The sequence below is a fragment of the Athene noctua genome, chromosome 2 (genome assembly GCF_965140245.1).
Source record: "Athene noctua chromosome 2, bAthNoc1.hap1.1, whole genome shotgun sequence".
Taxonomy (NCBI): Eukaryota; Metazoa; Chordata; class Aves; order Strigiformes; family Strigidae; genus Athene; species Athene noctua.
Window position 1 is genome coordinate 123,623,959 of NC_134038.1, and position 22,063 is coordinate 123,646,021.

A 22,063-nucleotide genomic window follows, 5' to 3' on the forward strand; every position below is an offset into this window, starting at 1 on the left:
TATTTCTTATTAGAGCGGAAATTCTGTTCTTTAAACCGCTCTGCTGACAGTATTCCCTATACCTATTCTTAGTAATATATCCAACTTCCCATCAAACCAGAACATTTAGTCTTTCACTGGTGAGCAGTGCCAACCTGTATGTTTTAACAACTTTGACAAAGTCAAACTAATTCAGTATGTCCTCAAGATTTTGTGGTGTTGTTTTTGTGTGTTTGTTTGTTTGTTTTGTTTTGTTTTTCCCCAAAGATATCTTTTTATTACACAAAAGTTATGGCTTGTGAAAATAGGAGGTTTTTTTCAGGTACTTGTTTTGGGTTCCACCATAGCCTTTCACCATTTGGATTTCAGTGGAACTATGGATGTTCATCAGGTATGGAGTGTGGGCAACTGTCATCCAGATATTTTAGTTTTCACTTGGATAACATACTTAGCAAACTTGAGCCATGGTGTGCAGAGGTCTTTCCTAATCTTTTCTTGGTCACTGCTCTGCTTTACAGATGCCTCAACTTTCTCAAGTGAGGTCTTCCTCACTTTGAGTTGAGTAGAAGTGGTGATGCTAAACACCTTGGAAATCTTTGTCTCTGGGTTTTGATGAAAATGCAAACAGAGGTCCATCAGCCAAAAGCTCATGTTCTGGTGCAGGAGGACAGACAGATGAAGGAGCATGGCACAATTGAGCTCTTCTGCAGATTTGTGCAGTGTGTCCTGAGTATTAAAGGCGTTCTGAATTTTTGCAGTTTTAAGCAGATGCTTAAGAGATGCTTTAAGCACTTGGAAATGCTCTCGTTTGAATGTTGAAACTGTTTTTATTTTGAGCATTTGTTCTTGTGTTAAAAGCTATTTGTGGAAGGAATTCTGCTCCTGTCTGGTAGTAGACTTCTATCAGAGTGTAAATATCCATATGAAGCCCCCAGAAGTAATCTCAGTACAAGTAAGGAAATATATATCCAAGAGACATTTGCAGTGCAGTTCAGTTTTGGCAGAGGCTTATGGCTTGTTAGGCTTTAAAATACTATTTTAGTTTCTGAAATAGACAGAAAATACAATTTTTGGAATCTAAAAGATCCTTTAGTGTAAATTACAACAGGCCTATGGAGGAAGCCATGTGCTTTACCAGTGATATGATGCAAGTTGGCTGCCACTCAGGTGATTTTAGTCACTGTACTGCTTCAGAGGCTTCAGGCTTTTTCCTCACTAAGTTGCAAGAAATTGGTGGAAACATACTTCTTATTTCTATGGACAGACAGGGTTGGCTGAGTCATTGTGTGCATAGATCATCAGGAAATCTGTAGGAAACAAAAATAATCCAACTCCCAATAGAAAAGTTAGTGATTCTGTGGAAACTGAGTTGAAGTTGCTTATAGATAATTAAATTATTTCCTGATTGCTTTTCCTTCATTTTTATAAAATAAGTATTTTATTTTTGCTTTTGTGAATGCTTTTGTTAGTAATAATTTGTGTGTGATTGGAACAGTTTGGCGAGAAAGTCATTAGCACTGTAGTGAAATAGAATGATAAAAACAATTTTTGTCAAAAAATAATTTACCAGCTGAAATAAATTCCATCAGTTTAAAGGAATCTCTGTGGTCTTGCAACCTTGATTTATTAACTTAAGTTGATCATTTAATGGCTTAACTTTCTTTTACGCTAGCAGGGTACTACTGATCATGCCCTTGCAGTACAAATAATATTTTTTCAAACATGAGACTAGTTTTAGGTGTTCAGTGCAAGCTTCAGCTGTTACATATTTCCTGCAAGTCATTGTGAACTTCAGTATAGCAGCTACAGATAGTTTGCTTTGCATTATCTATCATCTCTCTATCTCTTACTCAAAGACACGTATTGAGTTTTATTCTGAATAAATTTAGTTGCCCTCCGAGGGCTCTGGCCATGAAGGATCTAGCTGATGGGTTTGTGGTAATGTAGTAATAGGTGTAGAAGGGGCTCAGATAGTGACATCTGAGAGATTTATGGACTGCAGCATTTAGGAATAAGGAGGAGAGTCAGGAGATATTTCACTTTCTTTTTTTCATGATTATGAATACCCTCCCAGGTTTTCTGTGTTCTTGTGCTTTAAATGCTATTTAATGGTTAAGCTGTGTGATTTGAATCTTTGCATGATTAGTTCAGTGACTTCCTTTCTTCTCCATTTATCCCATAATTCAACTCTTTGCACTTGATCTAACAGTGTGACATTGCGTCTGCTCTTACAGGCTGAATTTTTATGTAGCTCATGGAAATTACTTTTTCTTCTGAATTTTGTTGTAGTTAAAATGTTTGGTTTATGCTCTAGGAAGGCTGTCTTTGTAAATTAGCTTAGGAATAGTTTGCTTTCCTTTTATATGTTATTCAACTAATATGGCTTTTTTTGTGAACTCTTTTGCATCTTAAAGGATTTGGTAGGATATGGGCAGCTATTCTTCAGTTGATCTCCTCTGTCCAAGCCGCAAGATGGAAAACATGTCTTTGATTTTTTGATCTCAAGCTGTTGAGACAGGTAGATGGGCTTCAGACAGGTCTTCAGGCTAAAGCAGTGAGAAGCTCAGGAGATGTTATCAAGGTCTGCTTGTTTGGGTAGCGTTCTCTGTGGAAACTTGTGGAAGTCACCTCAGATGACATGTGGTGCAGTTGTTTCAGTCTCTGAAACAGTACTTGGGTGGAATTTAGGGTCTGTGGAATTTAGGGTCCGTGTCCAAGAAGGTGATGAGAAAGTCCATGCTCTTAACAGTTACCTAAAGCTCATTCATTCACCTAAGTCTTTATTGAAATTAATAAGAGCTGTGACACCAATCTCTGTACTTTAATGGAAAGATACATGGTGGTATAGTTTCAAGCAGGGAGAAAAGAGAGAAGGCAAAGAGGAGAGTACAATCTTTGTAACAATACTGATGGAGCATTTAATGAGCAATGGCAACTGCACCTGATTCTACTCAAAATAATAGTCCATGAGGAGCAGAGAGCATAATGTATGCAGAAATTCTGGAGGTGTTTGCAGGGTATTAGTGAAAAAGTAACCTGGTTGTTGCTTTTTCATGGCAAATAAAAAAAAATAGATCTGTGGTTTGGTCTGATTACTGTAGGCTTTAGAATTTGGTACTTACAGACCAGATCTTCTGTGAAGCATGACGTCAGTCGTTGTGAGGGGCCTTTGAATTGTTACATAGAACGGTATAAAATTAATCTAATAATACATTGTCTTTTGCCAAGGATTTACATTAAAAAATACAGTGTTTGCTTTTATATTCTCTTTCCCTTTCAACAGCATATGCCAAAGCAGGCTTTACTGAGAGTATTCTTCATTTGCAAGCAAAAGCTGGATGTATCATCCAATAATTTTGTGTAGGTAAATGTGCTGTAATATGAAATCTTCTATACTAGCATAAACTATCTTTTATAAAATGATGGTTGCATGGTATAACATTTTTTTCTTGTTCTAATACTAATTTTATATGAATGGATACATTAGAGAGACAGAACTGTCTTTACAGCAGCTTTACAGATAACATAGCTGCTTAATATTTACAATATATGAATGAGCAACTAGAAAAATTCTGAAATTATTAGAAGTATTTAGTATAAAAATCAAACCCATGCTTTCTCAAGGTATTTCTTTGTAGTATTAACTGATTTGAAACTTGTACCATATTAAAAAACCCCTGGAAACCATTCCAAAGAGGAAACAAGTTCTAAATAAAGAAAATATAAAAATGCTTCTAATAACAGGTCAAATTCTTTATTTTTGAGGCTGAAAGAAGGAAATACTGAATACTTTTTACCAACTGCGAGTTTGTATACACTATTATTTGCCAGTCCTGTTAGAAATGTAAAAGCAGAACTAATTCTGTCATTTTCCACTTGGCAAAAATCAGCTTTTCCTTCTTTTTCTTCTAGCACACATGTAAACATAACTGTGTTTAATGTATTCTTTTTGCTGCTAGCTTGTAGTTGCTGATGTTGGCACAGTTTTAGAGGACAAATGCTTAACTCACTGCAATTACAGTTGAAGGAGTAGCAATATTAAGACATTGGAGATGAGTTGTTTCCATCTCCCTTCTGGTCTCCTCCCTCAATTTTTTGATAGTGTCCAAAACTTGTTAGAATATCTGAGGTCTGCTTCTACAGTTAGTTGCAGAAACAATCCCTCTCAAGTAATGTAGATGGCTAAACTCTTCAGAATGATACCTGTAACTCCCGACTAGGCTAGCCAGTCATGACTCAAGCTTAGTAGACTGATGACTTGGCAGATGCCTTTTGGCTTTTAGGGGCATTAGATTTCCCACCCTCTTGATAGCCATCTAAATAATAATAGTTTTTGTGAGGTCAAGAAAACCTATGATGTCTTCTAGCACTTATTTCTCTTTGGTCTTCCAGATGGCTTTTTAACATCCCCTTGGCCCTGTTTGCCATGTCTTTGAATGATAACTTTGGAATTCAGAAGCACCAATTAATTGTCTAGTATAGTTTGGCTTTATAGCTTTGCAAAAGAAATAAAAACAAACATAAAGATGAAAAGCCAGTAAGCTTACAGAGGAGAGCTAAGAAGTAGAAAACATGGAAGCTGGGAGCTAGAAGAAAATCTAGTCCGTATTCAGCTTTCCATGTTTTGGGCTGATAACTAGTTATCTTCCTTCAGTTTTAGGAGACTGCAGCAACTGCACTCCAATTTCATTACAGGTGTGATATAGCAGTATATGGCCTAACAGTTTTTTAAAGAGTGACTGAGAATTTTAAGTTTTTAGTAGCAAATATTCTTTCAATCAAAACTTTCTGGAAGACAAAGGCTTAATACAAGCAGTAAGCAGTAGATAATTACTTTTTCTTGATCTCTGATGTTACTGTCAGATTTTTGGCATAAAAATTTTTAGAATTAAACTTCTGTTGTATTTCTTGCATTTGAAAAGCTGGCAGAGAAAAAGATGTTACTAGGATAGATTCAAGTTTTACTTCTCTTATGCTTGTGGATGGACTTAGTATCAGAAAGCCTTACATTTTGATGTCAGATGTTGTGTTTAAATCCCCATACTGAGTGCTTCTGATTGCCTAGGAGCTTTTGAAGCTGCCGGATCTGGTCTTAAGTGTGTGTTTATAAGATGTAGTTACTGGCAAGATTTCCTCACCATGACAAAACAAACAGGTGAAATTGGAGTGTTTCTTGAGTACAGTCTTGACTGTCTTGAATGCCAGCCATTGGTGTGCTGCAGGGAACATTAATGTATAGAAAAAAAAATAATTCATGAGTGAAACCATTTTCTTTATCTTCATTAGTCGAGTGGTACTCTTAATTTCAGACAGGAATGCAAAGACTCTTGGATATTCACAAAGTAGCTTTAATTTCTGCTAATAGAAGGAGTTTAGATAGTGTTACCTGACTGGATAGATGTTTTGGTCAGAGAAGACAAAAGTTAGATGTAGAGCCTGTAGCCAAGCTTGATTTACAATCTGCTTGTCAGGATTTGCAGTCACATCTGGCTGTACCAAATCCTAGACCAGGTAGGTTGTGGTGTTTACTGTCCCTACAATTTTCCTTTGTAAAGACATGTATCACATTACTGAAACAGTATTCTTCCAATGTTCACATGACGAATGTAGTTTTCATCTTACGCCATTTCTTTGTTGCACCATGATATTTAATGTGAATAAATCTTTCAAAATCCTCCTTGATTAACATTTAAGGGAGGTCACTTTTGCATTCCTTAAAGTTCTGCTTGGGGGGTGTGGGGGGTATGTCTTCCCTGTCTTCATCACTCATGAGAAAGCTTGACTGGCTGTACAAGCACAGAAGTTGTTCGTTGTAAGTGTGGCAGACTGAGGTATAACACTGCTCTGATGTCGTGATGACTTTCTATTAAAAGTGTCTTACTGTGTATGAAGGATAGGAATAGGCTAGGTGCTCTAGGAACATCAGGGAAGTAATGTTTAAGCTACACTCCTTGTAAAGATGCAGTTTAATGTAATGTGGTGTTCCTTTTGGTAAGGAAATGATTAAATAAATTATCTGTATAGTCTTCATATATAGTCTATATTTCATTGAACACAAATATCTTTTATTACCCAAGCAAGACTTACAGAAGTTATTTAAGTATACATACCAATGATCAGAAATGAGGTGATGGAAATAAAGTATTTGGAAGAAAGGAAACAAAACTTTCACCTGTAAACCCATCAAGATTTGATAGTCCTGAAATGTAAGATGGGAATCCCTGGAGTAATTTTTTTTGCATAGAAGTTCTTATTACTTGAAAATATTCCACAAGGGGGGGGGGAGGGGGGGGGGGGAAGAGGACATTTATCATATTATAATTAAAGCAGAATTTAGAAACTGCTTGCATAATTCAGTGTCGTGCCGCTTGAGATACTGATCCGTTGCAGGTAGAATAATTAATAGGAAATTTTAGGAAATTTGTAAGAAAATTTGCCACTGCTGTGTACCCCAGTCAAACCTAGAATTTGAACAAACCTGCACTGTAGAGGTTTGATAAATATCTATATGTATATCTGTATGTAGCATGTCAGGACTATGCTGAAGTATGCAGACCAAGCATTTAGACCTGTGCACAGCATACTGTTTTTATGTTGTATCTGTGTACTCTTACTGACATCCTTAAAAGAAGACAGTAAGATGTTGAAGGCATAAAAAACATAGGCCATAGCAACTATGGGTCACACTGTGGTTTTTTTTTTTTTACTCTGCTAGATCTTCTGCTGTAAATCAGCAAGTGAAGATAGTGAGAAACTCAGCTTCAGTCTTTTTTGCTGCTCATATTAATGGACTTTTGTCTTCTGGATATTTTGAAAGAAATAATCACACCATCTGGAAGAAAACAATTTGGAAATATTGAAGCATCAGCCTTTTGTTGTGCCACTGGTGATCACTTTAAAATGTTTTAAAGCAGAGTTTTCTTAAACATCTATGGGGTTTTCTGTGTCTAGGTAATGTGTAAATCTAGGTGAGCTCTGGGTGAACTCACTGGGTGATATCCTGGGAGCAGTCTATCAGTGGCAAATAGTAAGATATGTCTTCTCCCTTCTTGTCTGATTTCCTGTGCTACTCCACAGATTCTGCTCTTGCAGTCAGATTTTTTTGCTTATTGTTTTGTTTTGCTACAGTTACCTTCACCTTCCATGTCTCTGTGAACTTCTGTGCATATTTTATGGATCCTCCTCCAGCAGTGGCTCTCACTTTTTGATCTGTTGTCTATACCAATTAGTGTGCTGCCGCTGGGCCACTGCACAGCTTCGGGCTACCCTGTACTTCCCAGTGTACTACCGATTCATTTTCTTTCCCCAAGCATTGGCATCCCATAGCTGAGGAGTAGGTAAATTATTGAAAGCATGTGTACCTGGCTCCACTGAAAATTCTGGCAGTTCTGCTTTTGACATTCGTGGTGCTTGGATTTTACTCTTTTTGATCTTTTTGCTAAATCTGGATGCCACTTGGCTGAGATCTGTATTATAAAAATTCCTTTTATTATATGGTAAGTTTCTTAAATATGAACTGTGTCCCCTTCTTGCTGTATTTTTTCAAATCTTTAAAATGAAAAAGTTTTGACCTGAATTTCTCAAGAAGCAAGACTCACCTGTCTCCTTAACAGCGTAACTTTCTGTGTGTAATAAACATGAAATTACAAAAAGAGAGTTAAAAGAAAAATGTAAGAAATCAGAAAATATGAGTGTCACCTAAGAGATGAAGGATTTTTTCATTCTGAAACAATCTTAGGAAGGAAGTGGGTAGACAGCAGTCCTTGACAATTAGAGCATTCACCTGGCTGCCTGTATGATGCAGTGCCGGTGGTGGCCTGGTGGCACTTGTCTCTCTGCCTTCAACAACGCTGCTCAGAGCAGTTTTCAGGGGAGCGGTTGAAATCAAAATCTTAGTATGGGAGCACTGCAAATTCAGACAACCTATTTATATGCTGACCAATATCTGAAGATGTATTTGGAGTAGGTTTCTTGGTTATCTAGGTTTTGTAAGTGCAAAGTAATTTAATGTTGTTGCCTCTACACTTTTTCCCTAAATCTTATCCAGTACTGGTACTTGAGGAACATTAATGATTTTGGATATAGGCTGTGAAAACGTTGGAAATTTACAAGATTTTACTTCCCTTTCAAAATAAACTGTCTTTTAAATTCTAAAATAAGTTACTGCAGGTTCCAGATCTACCTAGACCTTTTTTCCATAGCTGCCCCTTCTGCCAGTGATTAAAAGATTGCTGTGTAGTCCACTTTCCTGTGAGTTCAAGTTTTCTTCATTGTATGACATACATTTGCAGAGCTAACCAGTTCACTGTTTTGATACAGTAGAATTTCTGTATAGAATTTCAATTGCTAAGAGCCATGAAATCTGATATTAGCATAGGCTACTTAATTTTTACACTGTTCTCTCTAAAATGTAAACGTATTTTTCTCCTTTGCTGTTTTTCAGTAAATGGCTCATTTTTCAGCCTCTAGCAGAGGACATTAAGGCACTAACCTGTGTCTTGGGGCCAGATACAGTCAAAATGTTTAATGTGGTCCCTAAGCTTAGATTTTGAAGGTAGCCCCAGATACGGGTCTCTGCAGATAGGTATCAAGTGCAAGTCTGGTAGGACAATGATGTGCAACATATGTCTGGTTGTATGATAGTGTGGTATGTGGCCTTTCACTTGCTCCAGGAGGGGGGGTGTTACAGCTTACCCCTACAAGCAAGTGGAATATCCTTGCGTGTAACATTTTTCTTCATGGATCTTACTATTTGCAAAATCTTCTCCAAACCAACACAAATTCATCTCTCTAAGGGAATTTTCTCATAAATGGGAACTTGTGTTTAACTAGCATATGGGAGTAACTTTTTTACTTCAAGTAAGAAGTACACATGCACAAATTAAGTATCTGAAAAAGTAAGGTCCTTGAACAATAGAAGGCAAAGACAGAAGAATATTTTACAAAGCAAACTAATTGCAGCCAGAGCATCCCTTCTTCATACAGCGAGGTTGATACCCATAGACAAAGAGAATGCTATCTTCAGAGTGGTTTGTGGAGAATTGTGAAATCTTCCTTGTCCACTTCACTGCCCAAATACTGCCATACTGAAGCTGCATTATCCACTAGTTACATTATTCCTCCTCCAAAAGCCTTTATCATCGCATGCAAACAAATGGTCTTACATAGCAAGTTCAAAACAAAACAGAAAACAGAGAAATTCCTGACGGAGTTTCAGAACAGAAAATATAATCAAGTAAGAATTTCAAAGCAAGAAGTCAGCTGTGGGCAAGATTTCCCTCCTGCTGCTTCTTTCTCTGCTGTTGCACCTCTTGCATGTCTTTCTGCGTATGGCATGGTTTCAAGTTAAGGAGTGGAGATCAGTCCCATGCCTCTTCAAACCTGGTGGTATACTGCCAGTTTAAACACTCACTGGCTGAGCACAACTTAATACCTTGTCACCTTTTTCCTGGGTAAATTATTTAATCTCATGTCTTTTATATGAGAGTTCATTGGAGATCTCCTGTGTTTCTCCTCTGTGTTTTTGTGCTGCTTGTGGATGTGGGCTCAGATCATGATTAATAGATTGGGCCCGTGTAAGTCCAAGATGGAGCTTTCCTACCTGTCCATCAGTTGTGAGCTTGGGTTGATCCAAACTGCTACACCATTATCCACTATTTAATTTCAGTTTGAAACTTGCATACACTACACACACAGAAGAGCTAGTTATAAAAGCATAACTAGCTTTTATAGTTTTCCGTAATTCTTGTAAGATTGGTTTAATTGAATTTTGTTGTTTTTCAGTTTGTGTTGTGGTGTGGGTTTTTTTGTTTTTGTTTTTGTTTTTTTTCCCCACTCTGTATTACTGCAACTGAAAATAAGTGTGTGGGGTTTTTTTTAAACCTCTTTATCTTTTAGAGTTTGCTTTAATTAGAAGAACAGTTATTACAACCAAAATTAGGAGAGGACAGATACAGTGTAATGTGACAGCCACTGATGGTAATTGGTATTATTAAAAGATGTGGTGGAGCTGATCCTCTGCTTAGGAGCATAATTTTGCTTTGTGTATTTTGTGGCTGTTGTCTGATTAAAAGGTACCACAAACTTTATGTTGCGGGCAGTTTACTGAATAGGTAAAGGAGAGAGATAACCCAACAGAAATCTAGTACTTTTGATAAGGCTTATAATTCTTTAACAGTTAATGTTGCAGTTGGAAGATAAATGCACAAAAATCTCTTTAGTCATATCTTAAATGTTGATTAAGTCAGAATGAGGTATGAGCAAGTTAATTTCAGTGCATGCTTGAATTTATCTCAGGCTTTGAAGAGAGGAAGCTGAATCTTCATTCCATTATCTCTCAGAATATGGTTTTTATTCCTTCTGTCAGTTTGAAAATGTGGAAAAGTTGATGAAAACCTTGCAGCTAAACACATATTAGGGAAATTTTTCTAGGTTTTCAAGAAAGGTTTCTATGCTTGGTCATTGGAAAAGCTAGGAAACTTTCAGGTACTTTAATGAATTCTTGGAGGTTTTACTGTTACTATTTCCAAATATGGAAAGGAAGGACTTTCCTCATAAGGGGCTGGAGATTGAGTTGTGGTTTGATTTATTAATCAAGCTGTGCAGCTGAAGCAGCCAATACAGTAACCCACAGCAGAGATACCATACTGTGTATCCTGATTTGTTCTGGAACTTCTTGTATAGATCTTTATACAGGATTAATCCTAATAGCATTAGTGTGGTAAGACATATTGCTAAGTAGACTTAGACTGCTAACAAAGACTTGAAACAAACAAAAAATCCTTTGGACATTGCTATTAAATAGCAATTAAATGGCATCAACCTCTTTAACCAATTCCCAGCTTTTTCTCAGACATCATCTTGGACAAAAGGGAAACCGAGCAACGGATTACCACTGATAGCACTGTCAATTTTGAATTAAAGGCAGTTGTCATCCAGTTATTCCTCCTTACTCAGAACATTGTAATGAAACATGGTGTAGCCTTAAACTGATAGTTAAAGTCAGATTTGATAATTTTAACACTTGTGTTTCAGCTTTCTATTTCAGTCAAAAGTATCCAGTGGTACAAAGCATTTTAGATAGTTTTCAGATGATTGAATATCTTAAATACTGATATTTTTAATGATCCTGAAGACATACTATCAGTAAGCTTAAAACAAATGTGAATGCTGAAGATAGGATTTAAATTTAACACTAGTCTTTTTACTGTATTTGAGGCAAGAATTTCCATAAATTAGGAGGGATATATCTAAAACTGTGTCTTTCTGGTTTGATATACCGTGTGGGTGGTTTCATAAATCAGCTTCAGTTAAAATGACAGCCCAGAGTAGAATGCTCTGCTAATTTAGTTTTGCTAAATGATTCTTTTCTTAATCACTGTAATACATTGTGATAAATGGTTAATATGATCAGTTTAAAGTCTGATTTAAATTTCAGCATGTTTGCTCACTTGTCATGTGTACTGTTTATTCCATGGTCAAGTGGAAATACTTTTCATTGATATAATCAGTTTACACAGTAATTTCAAGCATAATAAGACGCTGCTTGTTCAAGGCTAAACATACCTTTTTAATGTGAAATATGAAGCTACTGCTTCTGAAATAATGATCTGAGATACATTGGTTCTTAAGTGGATTGCTCTGACTGTTGAAATACCTGTGAACTTCTGAATACTAACTGTGGAAGAAACCATTTGTTTTTCAGATGATCAGAAGTAAAAGCTAGTGTATGATAAGGACAAGGTATATGTTCCTATGCTTCAGAATAGAGAGGAACTTTAATTTGAAAGGTCAGGTTTGCAGAGACACATTCTCTGCTGCTTTTGCTAACGGGGTCCCCAGGGGCTGTGACCTGCCTCAGTGTCATCCACACGTTTCACAAGAAGACTAGGCCAAAATATCCATCTGAGCTGACCCCCACTCTGTCCTCTCCATGTTAAGGATGAGTACATGTGTTTGCAGTGATCATAGTACCAGGGTCATGGTATGTAACCATGATGAAAAGCAGTGCTGTGAAAGTTTATGGGCATGCTTTTGGCATTTAACATGCAGAACATAATTTTTGAACTGTATGTGTGGCAGTTGATTTTTTTTTTTTTTTTTTTAAGGGCAGGGATTCTGTCATCTACATTAGTTATCCATGGATATCTCATGGCTGCTATCTGAAAGACTGCTCTACTTTAAGGTGTGCATTAAGCCCTGGCTGTGAGGTGGCTTGTTTCTTTCCCCATTTATTCATTTCTGCTTTCCAAACAGGTCTTATGATCTTCCTTGTGGCCAGTCTGGCATTTGTCTTTCTCCTCTATACAGAATAAGGAAGGGTGAGATAGAAGAGGTGAAATAAAGGAAAAAAAAAAAAAGGAACAAAAAAAAGAAGCCCTTCTGGAAGTCAATCTGCCTGTCCCAAGGTATTACACTGTGCTGATGCCATCTACTTCATGCAGGAGCTGGTTCCAGTTGACGTCCTCTAAGCAAAGCCTAGTTCTGTCTCCCTGTACATTGCTAGAGCTGTGGCTAAGCTGTTAAGCTGCCAGGCATTGTCTGGCTGTAAGGGGTGGTGGTGGTGGGGGAGCCCCAAGTTTAAAAAGGGAGGAAGACAGGCAGCAACCTCCTTAGATGTATGTAACACTCCCAGTGGTTTCAGTGGCCAAAGCTACTGCTTACGTTGACTTGGTAGGACTTGGCTGTTATTACAAAAGAATAGGCTAGAAAGTATCATGTCTAGAAATTATTTTTTCAGTGACATGAGCTATCCTAGACAAGTGGCTAACATAATAGGTGGAAATGTATTTCACTGTAATTTTTTTGAACTTACAGCATTATTCCTCTGTCTGCCAGTATCCAACCTGGGATGGCTCTTACATTGCTGTCAGGAAAATCTTCCCTCCACTGAGGTGCTGCATCTTTGCTCTTCCTGTACAATTATTAGTAAGGTCTTGGGAACCTGAAATCCCCAGGTTGTCCCATATTTCTCATCTGTTTTCCCTGTGTAAGTGATGCCATAAATGAGGGGCTCTTCCACAGCCTCTTGATGAGTCAGTCTACTCCATTGTGCTGCTGTGTAGATGTCTGGCAATGCAAGATCATAGAATCATAGAATGGTTTGGGTTGAAAAGGACCTTAAAGATTACCCAGTTCCAACCCCCCTGCCATGGGCAGGGACACCTTCCACTAGACCCCGTTGCTCAAAGCCCCGTCCAACCTGGCCTTGAACACTGCCAGGGACGGGGCAGCCACAACGTATCTCACAGTAAAGAGTTTCTTCCTAATATCTAATCTAAATCTACCCTCTTTCAGTTTAAAACTATTAACCCTTGTCTTATCACTACACTCCCTGATAAGGAGTCCCTCCCCATCTTTCCTGTAGGCCCCCTTTAAGTACTGGAAGGCTAATACAAGGTCTTCCTGAAGCTTTCTCTTCTCTTGACTGAACAGCCCCAACTGTCTCAGACTGTCCTCACAGGGGAGGTGCTCCAGCCCCCTGGTCATCTTCATGGCCTCTTCCGAACCCGCTTGAGCAGGTCCATGTCCTTCTTATGCTGGGAACCCCAGAGCTGGACACAGAACTCCAGGTCAGGTCTCAAGAGAGTGGAGTAGAGGGGGAGAATCAGCTCCCTCGACCTGCTGGCTACACATCTCTTGAGGCAGCCCAGGATACGGTTGGCTTTCTGAGCTGTGAGTGCACATTGCTGGCTCATAGTCAGTTTTCCATCCACTGCTACCCCAAAATTGTTCTCCACAGGGCTGCTCTCAATCCACTCATTTACCAGCCTGTATTTGTGCTTGGGATTGCCCCGACTCATGTGCAGGACCTCATAAACTTCATGAGGTTTGCACAGGACCACCTCAAGTCTGTCAAGGTCCCTCTGGATGGCACAACCCTTCCCTCAAGCATGTTGACTGCACCACACAGCTTGGCATCGTCAGCAGACTTGCTGAAGGTGCACTTAATCCCACTGTCCATGTTGCCAACAAAGATGTTAAACAGCACTGGTCCCAATACTGACCCATGAGGAATGCTGCTTGTCTCCACTTGGACATTGAGCCATTGACTGCAGCTCTTTGAGTGCGACCATCCAGCCAGTTCCTTATTCACTGAGTGGTCCATCTGTTAAAGCCATGTCTCTCCAATGTGGAGACAAGGGTGTGGTGTGGGGCAGTGTCAAATGCTTTGCAGATGTTGTCTGATGGGGAGGGATCAGGCACATAGCAGAGAGTGGACTGTATGAAATCTGGGCAGCATTTCTCATCAAGTATTACTTTTGCATTTCTGAACAGGAAACAGTCAGCTTTTGGCTAAAAATGGAAAACTTCCGTAATTTTTATGGGTGCTTTTAATTTTTTTTTTATAAAAATGAACTATTTTAAACTGAAAACATACACTTAATGGAAATAAAGCTCGTAAACAGAAAATAAAACCTAATAAAATGCAGTTTTGAATAAGAATATATATAATCTTTAGAAAGCACAGGAATTTTATGAGGAGCTGTAACAACTCAACCAGTTGTTGAAAGAACACATTAGAGATGACCTGAAGTTTGAACACAGAAGTGTTTAATACTGTGTATCCTCAGTCTTAAGATGCTTACTTAGTGCTTAGTCACTCTGTAGAAATTGGGCTGGAAATGTTATTGTGTCTAAAATGCTGTGCCTGTTGTCTTGTACCTCTGAAATGTTAGAGGCACAAATGGGGTAGCTGGCAGACATGGGAAGCTGTGAGTGGTAACTGAAAGCGTGAGTGCCTCACATGGTTGTAAGGTGAATATTTTGGTTTGAGAGTGAAGATGCTGGAAAGTAGTTAATAAGAACAATTTTCCTGATAGTGTTGCTGGCTCCTAATAACATACTTTTTTTGGAATAGCCTGTTTAGTTTTGTTATTTCCCTTTTTTTGTGGTCCTTCCTATAATAGAGTTTTTTATTTGTAAAGTTGGAAGATAAATCCATGAAAACTAATAAATCATGGTTCTGAAGAAGAGTAGGCTTTGGCTATTAAGGTTGTCTATAAAATGCCAAAGCAAATAGTAGGAGCATATTGTAAAGGTGTAAAATTTCAAATGAAAAGAGAGATGCCAGATAGATTGCAGTTCTGAGCCGCTACAGCCTTTGGTACTACATACTACAGCACTATATTTACACATTTACCATTAAAGCATTTGACCTTTCTGTACCTGGAAGGTACCTGCCTTGATCCTTCTGGTTTCTGCACTATGACACCATGGTACTCCAGCTGTACTCATTGATGCAACTTCTCAGTTTTTGTAAAGCACTTCTATTGTAAGATCTTTTAGTTTGGTCTTTTCAGCACACGACTATACCAACACAATGCAGTTAAACATGCTTTTGTTCACTCTGTTGAAAACAAATCTTGGTCGGTTGGTCTCTGCAGTCAGTGGCCAGGATGAATAGGTGGGGTTTAGACTCATTACAGGAACCTGTTCATGTTGCTTCTACAAGGCATGACTGACACAATATTTTTAGAGTAAATACTTCTAACACAAATCCAGTAAACCATGGAAGAGTTCTGTACACTGTAGGAAATAGTGTTGGGATGTATTTGACTTTGTAGCATGTGTAAATTATTTACCATTTGGCTTTGTGTTTCTTCTTCTAGACATTACCCAAAGCAGTCCTTCACTACAGTGGCTGATACACCAGAAAATCTTCGCCTGAAGCAACAAAGTGAATTGCAAAGTCAGGTAAATCAAGTAATTCTTTTGTCTCATTGTATTAGACTGTCAGTCCACTTCTCTGTAGTTTTTCTAAGTAGTATTAGTATTTCTTTGCACTGATATATAGTAGCACTCTAATTTATTTGTAAAAAATATTTGTACATTGGTATAACACTGCAAAACTCAGGATTTTATTTCTGATCTCACACAAGTTACCATGCTATTGTAAGTCCATTGACATTACTGAAAGTATCTAAGTAGTTCTTAATGTTTGAAGTGTTTGAAGAGGGTTCATTTGCCTCAGACAAACTGTCATTGTTAGATTGCATCAAAATTAAATCATAAAATAGCAGTGTGATTAGCAAACAATTAATTTGTCATTAGCAAACATTTAGAAGCCTTTAATTCTTTTCAGCGCTGAACTAACTGGATGATGGGTTTATGGACCTGTTATGTCCTCTGTGAACTCATATATGGTGCAGTCTGTAAGCCAGTTGTGATAAATGCTATCAATCAAAATTTATGTAAATTAATAAGTACCTTCAAATTAAAATGTAGAATGAAAAGGGAAAAAAAAAAGAAGAAAATGGCAACGAAGACTTACGTGACCCAAACATGATGTTTGTATTCTATTGTTACTTGGTAGTCCATAACATACAGGTCTTATTCATATTAATCCCTTAATATCCAGACAACTCCCCACTCCCCCCAGAATCACTTTTCTATTGTTTGATTTTATACAACACTAGAAGTTGGCCTGGCTGTGTGAGACAATTGATAATACTTGATTGCATTTTATTTTGTAGCAGAAAACAAGCAATAGGCAACAAGAGCTCTTGTTTGGGAACCTCTCTGTAGGTTAATGGGGAAAGTCAAAGGAGTGTTAAAGAGAAATGCTAACACAGATATTTATCGTGATACACATTTTAAAAAATCCTTTACCTTTTGCCATTACAGTTATTGATTACAGAAGTTAGAGAAATTCTTCTATGCTAGGATTATGCCTTATGTAAAGAGGAGAGTTTGTGAAATGTACATCTCCTCTTGACTTCAGTGGATTTTGGAGTGGATTGCTTCATTTTCTTGTAGTTCAGTGGTCCTGTGTACTATAGTTACCACTCTGTCACAGAGATAAGAGGAACTTGTAAACTATGCTTTTTACCAGTCTGTTTAAAAGAATATAAACTTCAAGACCACTATTTTTTTAATGGTTTAATAGAAAATGTTAGGATTCAGGAGAAAAATAAAATTTTGCTCCTCTCTCTGTCAGTTTTTCACTGGATTGTCTTGTGTATCTGCGCATGCACCCACACACATATGGACACACAAATCTCAGGCCAAAGCTTAAAGCAATATCAGATACATGCTTTGCCCGTGGCTATCTCTCTCTGCTTATCCTCAGAATATCCATTACACCATGGGTGAGTTTGTCTGCTATAACTTTATAAGGTTTCAGCTACACAAATCTAATTTGGTGACAACTCTCTGGTGGTGGGCAGACTGGAAGAGAAGCCGGCTGACTTCCTCACAGCTATGCCACCTGCCTCAGGAGCGTGCGGTGAAAAAAGCCGAGACAAAGATTTCAAACCTTGAGCTCACGATTCTGTACCTTAACTCTAAATTGTAAGCCTTAATCTAAAAGCCCCTCAGGGAAGCCTCCAAAGCCATATTTTTGTAAGTACTGGCAAAAGACCGATTTTCATGGGACTGATTTGTAGGTAGGCTTTAACTGTAGAGCTTGTTTGAAATTGCTTAAGAAAAGTATGGATGGAAGGAATCCTGTTTGGATGTTCAGAGAGGACAGCTCTCCTGTATGAAGTTCAGGCGGATCAGAATCTCATTTAGGAAACATACCTTGTCTTAAAGCAATCTTTTTTTCCATGGTTATTATGATAATACCTCTGAGGGACTAGGGGCTGTTGGGAATTGTCAGGGAGGTTTAGAGGTCAACTGGTAGGTATCAGTTTGAGTTAAGACTGACATAGGACTGAATTCATTTCTGTTTTATGACTGTGTGCTATTCTAGTACATGATGGGCTTGGGTATATCTTCAGTTTAGCTAACACATTCCAAACTTGCCTGTATCCGTTGTCTGTCTTGGCTATATGTTGACTAACCTAAGGAGTGTGATCTACTTCTAGAGCCTATAAGAGAAGTGGGTTTCCCTAACATATTTGAAACAGGTTGACATGGCACTTTGGAGGTGTAAGGAAACTTGTTCTGATATTCTCTATGTGGAAACAGAGGACTTGCTATTCTAGGACTGAATAAGCAATATCGATGAGAAACTTGGATTTTGCTTATGTGTAAACTTGCTGCAATTGTTTGCAATGCACTGGCATAAAACTTGGAAATGGAGAGAAACCCTTATTTTGTACAACGTGCCTTTTTTTCAAGGCAGTAAAAGATTTACAGCCAATGCAAATACAGTTCTGAATTATAAGGGCACAAATTTACCTACTTGGAAGAAAGGCTATGTTTCTGATCATCATTTGTTTCCTCAGTGTTGATTCACATCAAGACTGTGTAAAGTAGCCTAGCCTGTAAATTGTTTCAGTGCTGAAATAAAGATTTCAGGGACCTTTCATAAACCAATTGAAATGTCATAAAGTAAAACTGTAAATTCTGCTTAATTTCTGTAGTACTTTGAAGAGTATAAGAACAATCACCATCCTGAATCAGCCTTACTGGTTGTCTAGTCCATTGTCTTGTCTTTTCAGGGAAAGTTGCAAGACTCCCAACTTGGGTTGTTGGGAGTCTTGTTTGAGAAACAAATACCTGAAATCTAATTTGCTGTTGTTCAGGTCTCATCCTATTTCAGTGTGGTGCAGCAGAAAAAAAGTGTGTACATGACTTGAGAAAAACCTTTCACAGGAAACCAAACTTGGCTGGATAGAGCCATGTTACTATTTTGCAGTATTCATCAGCGCTGCTTGAGTCTTCTGCAGTCACAATTTGGGATTGATCAAATTCTGTGTTAAGTAATGTAAAAAATTATATTAACTTCTGAGTAAGGAGAAATGATTTTCTACAATAATAGCTACTTTCTAGTTTCTAAGTAAACATCTTTAATGCTTTTAGTTCTGAAGAGGCACAACCCTGTGCTTAACTGCAGGACTCCGTCTTTTTAAAATCTGTAGCTTTAGAACTATTGTTTATCTTACTCAGCAAAGCAGGAGGAGTTGGTAAAGGAAACACCATTAAATATCGTATAAGCTAAAAGCCACATGTTTTTGTAAATTTGTTGTTTTGATTTCCATTTAAGCAGCAGTTGACAGTGTTTTAAGTTGAAGTACTGGGTCTTTTATCAAGAATCCATTAAGGTCAGCATCAGATTCCAGGCTGTCATGTTGACATAACATGACGAGCAAAACAAACAAAACCAAAATACTGTTTTCTGGAGGAGTCAATAGAAAATGAATTGCTCTTTAGAACACGTGAAAAATTATGTTATTAAGAAGTCAAATGGCAACATTTAAAAGCTTTCCAGAGAAGGCTCTCCTTCTACACAATATAATTTCAGATCTTTTTCTTCCTTTAGCCTTTTGCTTCTGTGGGCTTTCATTCAACTCATTAGTTTGAAGGAGACACAAATGCATTTTAGGAGAGGCTCTGAGTTTGATTTCCCATTCTGGAAAGCTCCCCATTTCAGTGTCCCTCCTGACTGAAGGAAAAAGAGTTTTAAGGCCTTTTATCCTCTAAATAAAGAGTATAGACAGTGATCCAGTGTCTTGAGCAAGATTTTTCTTTATGCCTCTCTGATGGAAAATCCCTTTCTGTCTTTGTTGGCAGTTAGTGCATTCTCTTACTCCATAACATACAATGGATACTTTCCATGTGCACTTGCCTCTCCTAGATGAACTCAACTACAGAAGTTACTGATACGCTCATCTCAGCTGTGTTTGCTTGGGAATTGCCTCCATGTACCTTAGCTACAGATCTCTAACTTTATATCAGTGTAAATTGCTCTGTGGCCTTTAGTTCTTGTCTCTGGCAGTGCTATGTAGATCAAAAGCAGCAACTCCGGTTGAACTTGCAGAAACAGAGAGAGATGTTCTGCAGAAGTTCTTGGCAGGAAGGATATTGAAGTGCTGGATCAAAGGGAGGGCTGATGTGTAAGGTGGCTTCTTGTGCTCCAACACTTTCTGAGGAAATCTACTTTCTGGTAAGTCTTGAGAAACTTGATACAAAGTCACGGGTAGCATCCTATTGCCTTCTTGTCCTAATCTCTGGTGACACAGCCTGAGACTGCTATACTTGGAAACTTCCAGTGCTCCTTTTCATATGGGAGAAAATACTTCCCTTGTACTCTTACAGATGTTTGGATAAGTGAAAGTGTATGGGGTGTTTATCTGTAGGAAGAAACACACTTGCAGTTTTTCTTGTTAAGAGTTCATAAAATGCTGATTTTCAAGAAGTCGCATCTTTCCTTAGGAGACATACCCAACTGAGTCAGACTATTATCCTAATAGTCTAATGTTTTAAGAGTCCTTACTTTCTCAGGAATTGCTTGTCTTTGTATCTCTATCTGCTAACTCTCACCAGGATCATAGTAATATTGAGCATTTGGAAGGGATGAACCTCAAAAAAGGGAATAAAAATAAAAAATCCTTATAGTCAGGTGTTTGTCTCTAGAATAGCTGCATTCCTCTCCGTTCAGGTTGAAGAAGAGACAGACAGCAGTTCCCTGTGAAAGCACGAGAGATGATGGGTGCAAACTGAAATACGGAAAATTCCGTTTATATGTAGGGAAAAACTGTTCCAGTGTGTGGGTGACTGAACACTGTCACAGGTTGCCCAGAGTGGTTGTGAAGTGTCCATCCTTGGAGATTTTCAGAAGACGACTGGATACAGACCTGAGCAGTCTGCTGTAGCTGACTGTGCTTTGAGTAGTGTGATGCACTAGATGATCTCCAGAGCTCCCTTCCAGCTTCAGCTGTTCTTAGATTCTGTGATTCCTCTCTGTCCTGTTCTTCCTCAGGTTCTTCTTGACTATTTCTGTCATCTTCTTTCTTGCTGCCTTCTCTGTGCCTCTCTGTTCCAAGAGTATGTGTTCGCAAACTTCCAGGCAGATTCTTTTTATTAGCTGTTTTTCTTGGTGTATTAAAAAGCTTTTTCAGTTTATATGCTCTGCTTTTATGAAGTCTTTGGAATGAACCGCCATAGTGAATGCTATAGGGAAATGAAATGCTGGATGGATTACTAAAGCAGACATTTAATGGATTTCTTAGGGTACCCTGAGTGAACTCATTGGAAAAGTCGTGGAGAAAACAGTTCTTGGAGCTAGAGGCAAAGATAAAAATACCCTTCTTCAGCTGAGGAAAAGAGGAAGAAACATGGGATAGCAAGCAGAGAGGCCTGGTTATAGCTTTATGGGTGATTTTGTAAGTTGTGCCAGAGGGCCCTGGAAAAGAATTCAAAGATGGAATTTTTCCAGATAGCCATCAGATGGTGGTTGTTCATTGGCTCCTCTCTCCAGTTATCCAAGGATCTGAACCCAATTTACTGTATGTGTATGAAGAGAGGGGTGTGAGAATGGAAAGAGTGCAGGCTTCTCAGTCGTCTTGCTATTACTTGTGAGTGAGAAGTCCTGCAGTAGTTGATTGGGTTTGTGCATTAAAATAAGCCATGCTGCCTGCAAGAAGTTCTCCTTTGCTCCCCTGTGAGCCCCTGCACAGTAGCATTTTGTAAATCATGCCCACCTACTAAATGTAACTTTTTTTCAACATCAAGTGATTTGTTCCTTCTTCCCCTCTGAAGACTATTTAAATGACTTGTTTTATCTGAGTGAGTCAAAGGCATAAAAGTCATTCTTGATGTGATAATACAAAGCTTGAGAGGAGTTCAGGAGGCAGAATGGATTTCAGTCTTCTGGGAAAATGTTTGTCACCTCTTCTGATTGTTACCTTGCTGAGTATGTGAGGGACTCTACATCCTCTCTGCACTGGACTGGCTCCTGTTACTGTGCTACCATACTTTTACAGTGGTTTGTTTTTGTTTTTGTTGGTGTCGTCCCCTGTCGTGTGTTGTCGTCCCCCCCCCCCCCCCTTTTTTTTTTCCCTGTGTGGTTTTTTTTTTGTTGTCTTTTTTTTTGTTTTGTTTTGTTTTGTTTTGTTGTTTTTTTTTTTTTTTTTTTTTTCCCCCCTGCAGTTACTAGACAGGCTGTAAGATGAGGATATGACAGTAGTGCTTCCTCCCCTTTCCTGTCTGCTACTCCTCACTGTCACAGAGGCTGGACCAGCATGTGGAGATAAAAAAGTTGTAACCCAGTGTTCAGGAGACACCAGAACATGAAGCAAAGATGCTAAACAGCGTGTAGTACTGTAATAATTAATAAACAGATTGTGAGGCGGAGAGAGAGTTTCTCTGTGGAATACACTGACTTATTTTTGTGTTACTGACACATTTGTAGCAT

The 22,063-nt window shown here is 38.3% G+C and overlaps 1 protein-coding gene across 3 annotated transcripts in view; it reads left to right on the forward strand.

Annotated features, from left to right (window-relative positions):
• NEBL (nebulette) overlaps positions 1-22,063 on the forward strand; it is a 266,260-nt gene that overhangs the window by 64,579 nt on the left and 179,618 nt on the right. For all 3 annotated transcript variants that reach the window (XM_074900171.1, XM_074900169.1, XM_074900170.1), the window contains exon 3: positions 15,591-15,675. In XM_074900171.1, the coding sequence (XP_074756272.1) occupies positions 15,591-15,675 (85 nt within the window). The remainder of the gene's footprint in view (positions 1-15,590; positions 15,676-22,063) is intronic.